Raw genomic sequence first — 13,151 nt, 5'->3', positions numbered from 1 at the left:
AGAACAGATGCTTAAAGTAATATGAGAAGGAAGATATGGAAGCAGCTAGGAAAGAATGTGAAAGATCTTGGTGATTGTGTTAGTTATTCCAGATCTAGTAAAATATTTTACAGCATTATGACTTTTGATGTCCTGCCTGTAGGACCAAATTCTTTTGCTTGCCTCCTTTTCATCAGTAATCAGTTTCATTATCACTTGTTTAATTACTTGTTGCCATACAAAAAGATCATTGGCATCTGCTTTTTTAATTTTGAAAAAGTAATTTAGGTTTGTGTTTAGTTTTATATCCACCGTTCCAGCATCATTTCAGTATCTATAGAGGGCTTTGTAAAATGAACCATCTATTGGGTCATGGTAAGAATAGTAAGGCAAGCCCCTCTACCAATTTGCTAGCTGCCATTTGTGTTTGAAGATGATTATGCTGCTGGTGCTTCTTTTGTTTGAATGGATGCATCTGGAAGACGAGGTTGCAGGTAATCAGGATGTCAGCCTCTTGCGAGATGACCTTTCCTTGGCAATTGCATCTCTCTAAAGGATGATGCAGGCAGGTTTTAAATATCCCAAGTGAGGGTAGTTCTGCAACTTCTCTTCGATTATGATTAGAAATGTTCTGAAATAGAAGAGTGTGTATGTAAGATATTGTTTTTATATTGTTCAGATCTTAAGCACGCTGTGGACTGGAGCTTGACCCATATGTAACTAGAGTGGGCTTGCTTTTGGATAACTGCTCCTACTTTCTAAAATACATTAAAATCAGAGCAGCGTATGCTTTATCTTTATACATAGGAATTAAACCATGGATTTTTCTTTTTGTATAATTTAAACTATTGTATTTATAGACTCATATTTTCTCTAGCTATACAATTTAACCATTTCATCTGGGGCCTAACATTTTACATTTCTTTTCTTCCAAAATGAAGTCCATATTGCCTCCTTTATTACTATGTCTCCAGTTTGATTATGTTTTCTTTTTCTTGTAGACTATAGCCAAACTATGTTTGTTTTCATTCTTTTAATGAAAAGTGAATTCTGAATTTTTATTTAATTTTCCTCTTGTAGACAATTAAATCTCACACAGAAGCAGATGAGAAACAAACAGAGAGCCGCACCATCACTCCCCCTGCTGCACCCAAACCAAAACGGGAGGAGAACCCTCAGGTAGGTCCAGTGCTCCAAGGATGTAGCTCTGTCTAGGAGGTGTGGCATTTTCTCACACACCAGGAGGGACACTTGTTCCTGAATCACTCTATTTGGCTTTTCTTTTGCTTTCTCACTGTTCCATAATATTATTGCCCAGTCAGGTTGGCCAAGGGCATATAAAGTGTGGCCTTGAGTGTCCCATGAGCTGGCATAGGGCATTTTATACATGTCCCAAATTTGAAATGTAAGATTAGTGATCATCTTCCCAGATAGCCCGTTGCACTCCTAATGATCATTATGCTTTGTCTGTCTCAGCCAACATTTATAAGATGTTCAGTTCACTCAGCGAAGGTCAGTGTTATTTATTACAGTTGCTACATGTGCTTTTTGCTATTGCTATTGTATTGCACTGATTCCCAAATCCCAGGTGAACCAGTAGCTGAAAAGTAGTTCATTGAATAAAAGCAGGGATGAAGATTGTTAACACCTTTACCACAATTTAGGATAGAATTCTAAACTTAAATAGCAAACAAGACTCTGGTACAAATGTGGCGTGAATTCATATGTCCTTAGACAAGAGAATTTTTAAGTTGGATGATTTTACACAAGCAGCTATAACAGAAAAATCGGGCAGGTAATGCAATGATGAATATCTGATAGTTGGATTTTATTAGACCGGTAATACATTCCCTTCTGTCCTCAGTGCATTCTTTGTGATGAAACCCTGTCAGATAGTGGCATGAAGCTATCAAAGCTACATGTCATTAAAAAACAAACAGTGATTTATTAAGCCAGTGAAGGTTTTCCTAAAACAAGTACAAATTATAATTCTTCCTGATCCAGAATGAGTTAATTTTTAATGTATCTTAAAGGAGCGACCAAAACTTGAACCAAATTGCTGAGAAACTTGTAAAATCATCCATAAAATTAATGTTAAGTATAATGCTTGGAGGGGAAAAAATAGAGCCAGCTATTAGCAGAATTTCCTTATGAAGAGAAATTGAAGGGTACCTTATGCCAGTGGCACAGTGCAGGCAAGCAGGCACCAAGCATGTGTAGCAGCAGATACCTTACCTTTTAGTTGGACAGAGTCACTGCCATAAAGAGAATAAATTGGTTCTTGGCACATGTGTGATACAGAGATGAGACAAAAGTTTTTGACAACTTTTTGTTTTGTTTATCACTGAAAATCTGTTGCACAGGAGAGGACTTTTTTCATTTAATAATTCTCTTGTGAGCTCTTGGTCTAGACTGGCAGAGATGCGTTAGATGTAAGTGGCTAAGAAGGGTGCTGTCACCTGATTAAAAAAAAGTGCATCTGAATGTCAGTCTTCACACTGCTTTAACAGAGAGCAGTTGCTAGACAGCCTCCTAACCTTCATTACGTTTTGAAGGAATAGTGAAAATTAGGAATGTAGTTATTTGGCAACCATAAAATGCCTGCTATTTCAGTGTGCAGTGCGGAAAATGGGCAGCAAGTCCAAGGCTGCTTTTCCTTGCCAAAGAGCTCTGGGTGTCAGGGGGAGAGGTGCCTACCTAAGTTTGGAATAAGAAATAAAATGAAAACATTTCTCCAGGATTCTGAGATATCAGTAAAGGACATTTCTGTGTTCTCCAGTGGCTTACTCTCAAGGGCTGTATCTTCATAAAACGCTATCTTGAGTAGCACGATCCTGTCACATCAGGCCAAAATATCATTTTGAGGATGAAATGTCAGGATTTTTTAAGCCCGAACTGTGGTATAAATAATTCTACGGGAGTATGTCTCCTAGCAATTGATGCTGTTCTTTATCCATCGACAGAAGAAATTGATGCTGCATTATGTGGCCCATATAGCGGAAAATGAAGACATACTTTCCAGACCACATGCAGCCAAAGACCAAAACAGGCATCAATCTGTTGCTCTCTCCAACTTGAAGCTGTGGGGTGCAGTACCCTAATCAGTGTAGTCAAAGAAAAGTCGCTCCAGTTTTTAGGCTCATGTTTGAATGGAAAATCATAGTATTAAGCAGAACACCTGCTATCATTCCTAAAAATCATTTAGCTTTGAGTTAGCATTGTCCAGTCAGTGGTAGCAAAAATGTCAGAAACCCTGACTTGTCATGATAAGTGAAGATCTAGCCATGACAAGTGAACTACTCAGAATTTTGAACTTGTTGTATGGGAGACTCTGCATGTTTTTCGAATATGAAATCCTCTTCTCTCTCAGAAAATTAAAAAAAAAATTTTTTTATTGATTTTTTTAGAGAGTAACGGGGCGAGAAAGAGAAACATCTATGTGAGCATGAAACATCGTCAGCTGCTTTCTGCACACCCCCTACTGGGGACTGAGTCCGAAACCCGGCCGTGTGCCTGACTGGGAATCGAGCCTCTCAGTGCATGGGTGATGCCCAGCCAACTGAGCTACACTGGCCAGGGCTCTAGGGATTAAAAAAAAACAAAAAACTTGGGTCACTCAAGATGCTGACTTCTGTCACTGAGGAAGTAGAAGATTTAGCCCTTGCCCTTCTCTTTTGGTCCCTGAGAGACAAGAAAGCAGTGGCGTGGGTCGGTGGCTGTTGAGTGGAGGACGCCCTGCTCTTTTTCACCTGAACCTGGTCTCCTTCAGGCCACCGGCCTGCTGGGCTGGCTTTCTCTAGGAGTCTTAACTAGGAGCATGTGATTGACTTTGTGAGAACCCAGACTGAAGCATATTTATCTTTTGTTTCTCTGGCACAGAAACTTGCCTTCATGGTGTCTCTAGGGTTGGTAACACATGACCATCTAGAAGGTAAGCGAAGATATTCATGATGTTGCCTTGTTTCTGGCCCAGAGCTCAGTTCTTCAAAATGGTGTTTGGGTGTATTACTAGAATAGAAGAATGAAACTCAAGTAGAGTATCATTCAGTGTGGACCTTGTTTCCTTTAGAGTAAAAATTACTAATGTTCAGCCCCTCCCCTCCCTGTCATGTACCAATGTAGTCACACTGCTGTCCTGGGCAGACCACCCAGTTGCCTGGAGGGGAACTTTTTTCCCCTGACAGCATGGAGTAGCAAATGTCCCTCTGACTTTGTATGTTTCAATCACTCTTGGTTATCAGAAGCTTTTTTAAAAAAAATATGTTTTTTATTGATTTTAGAGAGAGAGGGAGGGAGAAGAATAGAGAGATAGAAACATCAACCGGCTGCCTCCTGCACGTCCCCTACTGGGGATTGAGCCTGCAACCCGAGAATGTGCCCTCACCGGGAATCGAACCAGTGACCTGGTTAATGAATCAGTGCTCAACCACTGAGCCACACCAGCCGGCAGTTATCAGACTCTTAAGAACAGTTACGAAGCTATACCTGTCTTGGTTATATAATTGGAGAATGGTGAACTGTGATTACTCAGTCTAGGTCTGTGGATAAAGTTCATTCACAGTATATTGCAGTGATCTAAAAAGAAATCAGGACAGCTTGTTCACAAGTGTTGTCTGCCATTAAGCACTCAGTCACAGAGAGCCACACTGGGACAGCTTGGTCTTGCTTTCTGAGAGGTGAGAGTAGATGGTCCTGCGTATTTGCTCCCAGCAGCGTGCTTGCCTCTGCTGAGGCTGCAGTGAAACAAAGAGACTGGCCCCCACTTCTGATTCGTCATGGGAAAACCAATAGTTAAAATGATGAAGTTAAGTTTTTGAGGTTCCCTATACCTCTCTTCTAATTGAAACCTTTTGCTTTCAAGAAATCCAAAGCAAGAGGCAAGAGCGAAAAAGAAGAACCACAGCAAACCCGGTGTACAGCGGAGCGGTCTTTGAGCCAGAGGTATTGCTGGCCGCGCCCGGCCCTTCCCTCGCCGCTCCTTTCGCGATGGCCTGTTCAGCGCCTCCCTCTTGAAAACCTGCTTAAGAGCAGTACCCAGATTGTACTTGCCCTGCTTTGTGAAATGATGGATTTTTCTCTGGCTGATCCCATTATTTCATTTTTATTATTCATTGCTTTCCCCTTAGTTTTTTTCTAAGTTTGAACAGATACAAACCTTCCTTAAAAATTTAACTCATCCAGGCTTCAGCACAACTGTCATCTGAAGCAGAGGCAGATCTCCCTGGAATATATATAATAAAACATGTTAGCACTGAGACCTGGGGGTGACCGGCACTAGCTGGTTGGCATGCTGACAGGCGTGCTGTGCTTGGTCTTTAGCTTTGCCAGTATTAGGGGTAACCATGTATCCAACCAGTGACATTTCCTCCTCCGCTCCTCCCAGCGTAAGAAGAGCGCGGTCACGTACCTGAACAGCACCATGCACCCCGGGACCCGGAAGAGAGGTGAGCACCTTTCTCTCCCTCCTTGCTGTTGCCTTCACTTTCTGTGTTGTGTTTCTTCCCTCTCCCCTTGAAAATAGTTTTGTTGTTGTTCTCTGAGAATGGGGGAAAAGAGAGTGCGATTTCCTATTAGAGTTCTGTATACTGAGTGGAAAGCTGCCTTTCCTGGGATTCCAGCAAAGCTGACTCGGGAATGACTTCATGCAGCATTTCTGCCCCCAGCCCACCAGGCCGTCCCTGAGTACAGCACAGTGAACAGAACAGTGTGTAAAAGGAGGCCTGTTAGCATCACTGAGCGGAACAGAGTGTCGCTGTTGCCAAGGTGCTCTTAGTGGTGCCTAAGTCATCCTGCTGCCAGTGAGACTAGAGCAGCACTTGTAAGTCTCCATGAGCTGCAGACTTGCCAGGAAGGAGAGAGTAGCCACACCGAAAACTTAGAATCCATGAGAAGAAAGGTCACTGTCAAAACAGGCCTCCGAAAGCAGAAATTCCTAAAGAGCTTCATCCCCATATTTTAGACCTCCCCAGGGAAGGCATTCCCCCTCCCTCGCAGGGCAGAGACACTGCAGCAGCAGCTCTCACTGTGCAGGTCTAAATAGGTCTTAATAGCTCAGAGTTTGAGCTCATAAACAAGGTTCTGAAATCGTTCTTTGATGTCAGTAATACATCCCAAGGTCCCTTTCTCCACATGATAATGTGTCCCTGAATTACAGTTCCAGGCTAGAAAGGTTGCCGAGTGAGTGGAGTAGCATACTAATTTTTGCGTATGCACACACAATCTCAGAGCTACAGGAAGCGTAGGAGGTCACCCTGCCCCTTGTCTGCCGTAGGGAGGGCTGCAACTGCACCACTACCACCTCTGCCCCCTAAGAGGTAGCGTACCCACCCTGAGTGACCCAGCTTCATGCTGCCTCAGCCCCGTCCTTCAAGTGGTCAGAAATATTTAGATGAGAAATCCGAAGCCATTGCTTCATATCAGTTCCTGGGCCACAATAATCAGTGTCATGGGTTATTTTTTGTTGTTTTGTTTTCGGCAATTTTTAGTAACCTCTGACACAGTTCTCAGAAAGGAACCCCCAGCCAAAAGCTACAGTTAATTGGCCTGCTGGTGGGCTGTATCTGCTAAAAGGACAGGGGTTAAATGAGCCAGAAAGACCTTGGCACCTCTTGCCAAGGTCAGAGGATGAAAGCCTGCACTCACAATGCCTAGGATATGCCTTCCGTGGGTAAACAAAGAGCATTCATCTTCCACTTCCCCTCCTTGCAGCACTAAATTCCCCAGAAAGACACACCAGTACGATCTGTCTTTGTACTGCAGACATTCCCAGTTTAACACAGACAGGTAATGTTTGTGTTATGTCTGACAGTATCAGGACTCCTGCGCATAATTTTGATATAAATTATAACTCTTGGCAAGGTCATGATTCTGCATACCATTGCCAGTGTTCGTAGGCAGTTGTGTGCCTCTCTGGCTCTTTATTTCCCTGTGGTGTTCTAGGCATACACTGTTCACTCACAGCTTAGAAGCTATGACCCTGGCCTAAGAAGACAAGGACCCTGACTTAGACATATCAGGCAGGAGTGGTTAGCCTGGACTTTCCACACCCATTCGGGTTCATTTATAGATCCTCTGTAGCCATGAGGTTTGGTTCAGAATACCCTTGCTCACATCAGATCCCTCAGTTGGCTGTGTTGCTGATCACTGCCTTCCTGAGACTTTGGACCAGCCCCATTTCTCAGACACATGGTTCACCAGGATGTGATAGAAAGCAGGGAGACAATCCTCCATCAACTGGGGAGGACCCCTGAGCCCAGACCTCCTTAAATTCACATTTAAGCTCAGGACATCGTTTTAGCTCTTAGGTTCCAGCTACTCCTGGAACATATCTCTCAGTAGCTCTACCAGCAAGAGGTAAGAATGGTTGACTTGAATTTAGTCTCCTTACTTCACCTTTCCCCACCCTATAGGCAGTGAAATGACCAAAATATAGGCAGGAGACAACAGGAAAAGCAGAAATCCCAAATAAATCCACTTGTGGGAACTGAGAATCATTAATATTATTGTAAGAGTAATGGTTGCAGAGAAACATTAGAGAACATGCAAAAGATATGGGGAAATAAAGCAAATTCTTATTCCTGGCCGTGGCTGCCAGCGAGCTTTGGTTCTCGCCTGGGAAACCTGATTGTCATAGTCCAGGAATGGCACTGTTACTGCCAAGCAAGGCCCTTTAACACGACCCAGCGCCTCCTGTCTTCTCCAAGTTCTCTCTTCTCCTCCCTTCTTGCGAGACTCAGGCAGTTGTTTCTAATGACATTTAAGTCTTTGCTTCTCTCCCTGTCTCTGGGACTGTTGTATTAACCTCCTGTCTGCTACCTCGCTTCCTTTTCCATGCTAGCCAATGAGGAACACTGGCCAAAGGTATGTAAGATCATTTTCCCCCTTTCTTTCCCTCCCCCCTTTTCCCCTTTTGTTCCCTCTCTTGGTATATAGGTCGTCCTCCAAAATACAATGCAGTGCTGGGGTTTGGAGCCCTTACCCCAACATCCCCCCCATCCAGTCATCCTGACTCCCCTGAAAATGAAAAGACAGAGACCACATTCACTTTCCCTGCACCTGTTCAGCCTGTGTCCCTGCCCAGCCCCACCTCCACAGACGTAAGTAACATGGGAAAAGCTCACTGTCTCTCTGAGACCTTCAGTCGGGGAAACATTGTCCTGTGTTGTCTCTTACCAGCTGCATCTCCCCGACTAGCCCTGGAACACAGTGATCCCTGCAGGACACTATGCTGGAAAGGCAGCTTTCTGCTGGGGCCCCTTGTTTCCGAATCTGGATTTGATGTGCTGTGAATGAGTTCTCAGGAAGGGGGACGGGGTGGGAAGTCAGCTCGTGTCACTGAAAAGCATGCAGGTTTCTGTCATCAGTGTTTTGGAGGTGGGGAAAATGGACAAGGTGTATGTTCCCCTAGCAGTTGTTAGCTGCTTCAAGTAGAATTCAGGAAGTGGAAAACTTTTCTCTCAAGCAGCCATATTCAGCAGTCGGTTAGAAACAGGTTCTAGAAAAAGTGCCAAATACTCAATAGTCCTTCACCCAGAAACTACAGGAGTGTCACCTAGTGCCCTGAGTTTTTAAATAAGCATTTAAAAAGCAGTGAATTCACACAACAAATACATATTGAGCACTACCCTGTGGAGCAAGCACTGTCCTTGAGGCTGAGGACAGAACAGGGAACTAAACCAGCTCCTTGCCCTGAAGGAGCTCATGTTGCATGGTGAGGGGCAGGTGACAAGCAGGTGAACACGTAACAGGTCAGGGAGTGAGAAGTGCTGTGAACAAAGTGAGACGGGTAAGGGGCGTAAAGAGTTGTGGCAGGAGGGTGCTCTTTTATGAAGATTGCTGAGAGAAAGCCTCTCTGATGGGAAGGGGAGTTCATGGGGGGAAGAGCACCCCGTGAAGAGGGAGCAGCAACGCAAAAGCCCTGAGGTAGAAGCATACACTCGTGGAAGAAAAAGGTCAAGTGGGGCTGGAGCAGGTGAGTGGTGGGAGACGAGACCCCAGAGGTGGCAGCGTCGGCTGTGGAGAGCCTGGTGGCTTTTACTCTGAATGAAATAGGACACATAGAGGGTTTTGAGTAGAAGTGTGATATAATTTTTTAACTTTATTTTGAAAATTTTTAAACCTATAGAAAAGTTGCAGTAACAATACAAGGAACAAATGTCTGCCCTTCACCTAGATTGACCAGTTATTTTCATTTTGCCACATATGCTTCTCCCTCCTACATGTGTGCTCGCATACACATATACACACACATATACACACACACACATATACATATATACACACACACATATACAAACACATATATACACACACACACATACATATATATATACACACACACATATACACACACATATACAAACACATACACACATATACATATATACACACATATACAAACACACACATATACATATATACACACACACATATACATATACACACACATATATACAAACACATACACACACATATATACACACACATACACACATATACATATATACACACACATATACACACATATACAAACACACACATATACATATATACACATATACAATACACACATATACATATACACACATATACATATATACACACACATATACACACACATACATATATATACACACATATACACACATATACAAACATACACACATACACACATATACATATATATACACATATACAAACACATACACATACATATATATACACATATACACACATATACAAACACATACACACACATACATATATATACAAACACATACACGCATATACATATATACACACACACATATACAAACATACACACATATACATACACATATACATATATATACACACACACACATATACATATATATACACACTTTTTTTTTTAATTCTCACCCAAGGATATGTTTTTTTAGAGAGGGGGAGAGAGAGAGAGAGAGAGAGAGAGAGAGAGAAATATGTGAGAGAAAAACATCAATTGGTTGCCTCCCATATGCACCCTGACTGGAAATCGAACCCACAACCTTTTGGTGTGTGCGATGAGACTCCAACCAACTGAGCCACCCAACTAGGGCCACAGATTTTTTTTGCTGAACTAGTTAAGAAGAAATTGCAGACATCATGAATCTTCACCCCAAATTCTTCAGTTTATATCTCCTAAGAATAAAGATATTCTCTGATATAGTCACAATACAGGTATCAAATTGAGGAAATTGAATATTGATAAAATGTTATTATGCAATACACAGTTCATATTCAGCTTTCTCCATTTGTCTCAATATTGCCTTAGCAGCACTTTTTTTTTCTGCTCCAGGATCCAATTCAAGATCACTCTTGACATTTATTGTCTCTTAGTCTCCTTACTCTGGAGCAGTTTCTCAGCCTTTGTCTTGTATGACATTGATATTCTTAAAAAAAGCCAGCTGCTATGTAGAGTGCCCCTCCATTTGGATGATCGGATTGTTTCCTCAAGAACAGATGCGAGTATGCATTTTTGTAGGGACACTAAAAAAGTGGTGAGCCCTTAGTGCATCACAGCAGGAGGCAGGTGTTGTCAGTCTGTCCTGTTGTTGGTGATGCTGACTTTCATCTTCTAAAATAGATCACATCAGATGTCTCCACTTGTAAAGGCGCCTATTTCCTCTGGTGGAGACAGCTTTGAGTCTGTGTAAATATCCAGTTCTCCAGCAAACTGTTGCCCGGTGGATTTAGCATCTTTTGCTGGTTCTTGCCTGCATTTATTATTTTAAGGTGTTTGCAAAATCAAGTTGGATTTTAAAAGGATTGCTGTGTGTGAAGTATGGAGAAGAGACTGGGAGGGTAGGATGGGAGCAGGGAGACCAGCAAGGAGGCTGTTGCATCATCCCAGCAAGAGCCAGTGCTAGCTTGGCCTAATAGGACAGAAGGAGAAGTGGAGAAAAGTGATCGATCCACATCTATTTTGAAAAGCCAGCAGGATTAGATAATGGGATATGAGAAAAAGAACAGTCAAAGGTGAATCCAAAGTTTTTGGCCTAAACAGCTAGAAGGCTGAAGCTGCCATTTACTGTAGATGACCAGGGGAGAGGTTTGGCATGTCCCATTTCTCTTGTGAATTACAGAGCTTGTCTTTAGGATCAGCTTCAGGTAAAATATCCCTTGAATTTGCAGGCTCTTAGTATTCTAAGGTCTGTCCCTCTCCAAAGAGCAAAAGAATACCATCTGCACATTCTGAATTAAAAGTTTCAGAAATAACAAAGGAAGTGTCGTCTTTGGAGACCAGGGTCATAGAAGAGCTGTTTTCTGACAGGTTTCCTTTCTTCAGCGTAGTTGGTGGTCCAGCTTTCCTGACTTTTGGCATAAGTCATTGATTCAAGTTTTCTCCTGTTAACTAGTACCAGGAGTCCCTGTTAGGACCTAGTTTGGTGGTACCAAAGATTGTCCCAATGTTTTCTCAGTTAAAGCATTGCCACGGGATAGACAGCTCGGAGCTTCTTGGTAGGGCTGTCCCCCAGGGTGGTGCACAGTGCTGGGAAAAGGTGATTTTGTGGTTCTGCATGTGAGTCTCTCTGAAACAGTGTTGTTTTTATTTTTGTGATTTTGGGCTGAGGGGCTTTATAAAATGGTTTACTTGAAAGGATCCATACAGATCTAATCACAGACTAAAAGCTTCTGCCAGGTTTTGTTTTAAAATACAAACACTGTTCTTTTTAGAAATTGAAAGGTAAAAGGAAGCTTTTCTAAAACCACTAAATGTGTTGATAACTTCCTAGGTTAAACCTAGTGCAGTGGGTTGTGGTTGTTTTTTAAGATAATTGACTTCTACTTTTACAGTATCTCAGTGGCAGTTATTAAAATCGACACACAGGGCTGTATATTAGCTCCTGGGTGTCATGAGCCCCAACAACATTAATTAAACAATAACAGTTGAGAGGCAGGTATTTCCTGGAGATCAGTACCATCTAGAAGGAACTTAGTGATACAAGACACCGCCAGGCACTAATCTCAGGATGTACCTTGTTACCACTAACATCATTTTTATGAGAAGGAAAGATGAGTTGACATAGTTATACAATTTTTTTAGCAAATGATGAAGTCGCAGTTGATACAACCAGGGTGTTTCTAAAAATCGTCTGTCCTCAGCTCCTAGCAAAGAATCATGGGTCAGCCGTCTTTCAGCTTATGTTTGGTTTATGGTAATAATTTGGTCAGTCGCCAGGGCCTAAGCTTTTTGACTTGGGGCAGCACCTCGTGGGGCTTCCTCTGTTCTGTTTAAGCAAAGAACCAATTCTCTGTGGATGAGATACATGTCTTATGATTTCATATTTATTTCTGTGGCCAGTAGTTCTCAAGTATGGCCTTTGGGAGTCCCTGAGACTCTTTCGTAGGGTCCATAAAATCAAAACTATTTTTATTAAAACATTCTTTTCCAGTTTCATTCTCATTCCCTCAAGAGTGAACAGTGGAGTTTTCTAGATATTACATGACGTGATGATATCATCACTCTAATGGCTAATGGGTAGTGCACCTGTGTGTTCTGGGGTTTTAAATTTTTTCAATATACTATTTTTATAACTTCCTGTGATTCTATAATTATTTCAAAACTAAAAAATTTTAAAACTTCTAATACAGTAACCATCATTATATTAACTCCCATAAACAGAAGCTCTTTGAGGCCCTTAGTAATTCTGAGAGTCTAATGGGGTCCTGACACCAAAAGAGATCAGGAGCTGCTGCTACGGGCTGTGTAGAGAGGAGATTTTTCCCGTGGCAGCTTGAAAGAAACAAATAACTAATTTTACGTGCTCTCCACCTTCCACTTCACGCGCCCCTTACTCAGGAGCGAAGGAAAGTGAGCGGAGCCCCACCCAGCACATTCCTCGCAGTGAAGCGTCCAGCTTGTCTCCCGTCCTTCACGCCTAATTCTGTCTGTGGTTCATGTAAATCTCTCTGAACCCCTAAAATTTTATGCACTTCATAAAGACGCAGACTTACAACGTGAGGCAAGGTCCAGGAAAGACTAGCTCTCTAGAGAAGAGCACCCCTCAGCCCGATTTCAAGAATGAAAGAAGATAGTCACTGTCCGTCGAGGGATGGAACTAAACTACCTCTTTCAGGGCCTGGAAGGTGAAGTGTTTGTTGGGCTGCATTCTCGTGCAGTAGTTTTGCACATGTACTGAGTACCTTTT

General features: G+C 42.5%; 1 protein-coding gene across 21 annotated transcripts in view; it reads left to right on the top strand.

Annotated features, from left to right (window-relative positions):
- Window positions 1-13,151, top strand: part of PHF21A (PHD finger protein 21A) — a 181,640-nt gene that overhangs the window by 161,471 nt on the left and 7,018 nt on the right. For all 21 annotated transcript variants that reach the window (XM_016204069.2, XM_087821840.1, XM_016204061.2 and 18 more), the window contains 5 exons: window positions 1,060-1,158; window positions 3,859-3,910; window positions 4,841-4,920; window positions 5,363-5,423; window positions 7,912-8,075. In XM_016204069.2, coding sequence (XP_016059555.1) covers window positions 1,060-1,158; window positions 3,859-3,910; window positions 4,841-4,920; window positions 5,363-5,423; window positions 7,912-8,075 — 456 coding nt within the window. The remainder of the gene's footprint in view (window positions 1-1,059; window positions 1,159-3,858; window positions 3,911-4,840; window positions 4,921-5,362; window positions 5,424-7,911; window positions 8,076-13,151) is intronic.

This window comes from Miniopterus natalensis, chromosome 11 (genome assembly GCF_054644295.1).
Source record: "Miniopterus natalensis isolate mMinNat1 chromosome 11, mMinNat1.hap1, whole genome shotgun sequence".
In the NCBI taxonomy this organism is placed as follows: Eukaryota; Metazoa; Chordata; class Mammalia; order Chiroptera; family Miniopteridae; genus Miniopterus; species Miniopterus natalensis.
The sequence above is the reverse complement of the archived record's forward strand: the minus strand, read 5'-3'. Positions and strand labels throughout refer to the sequence as shown.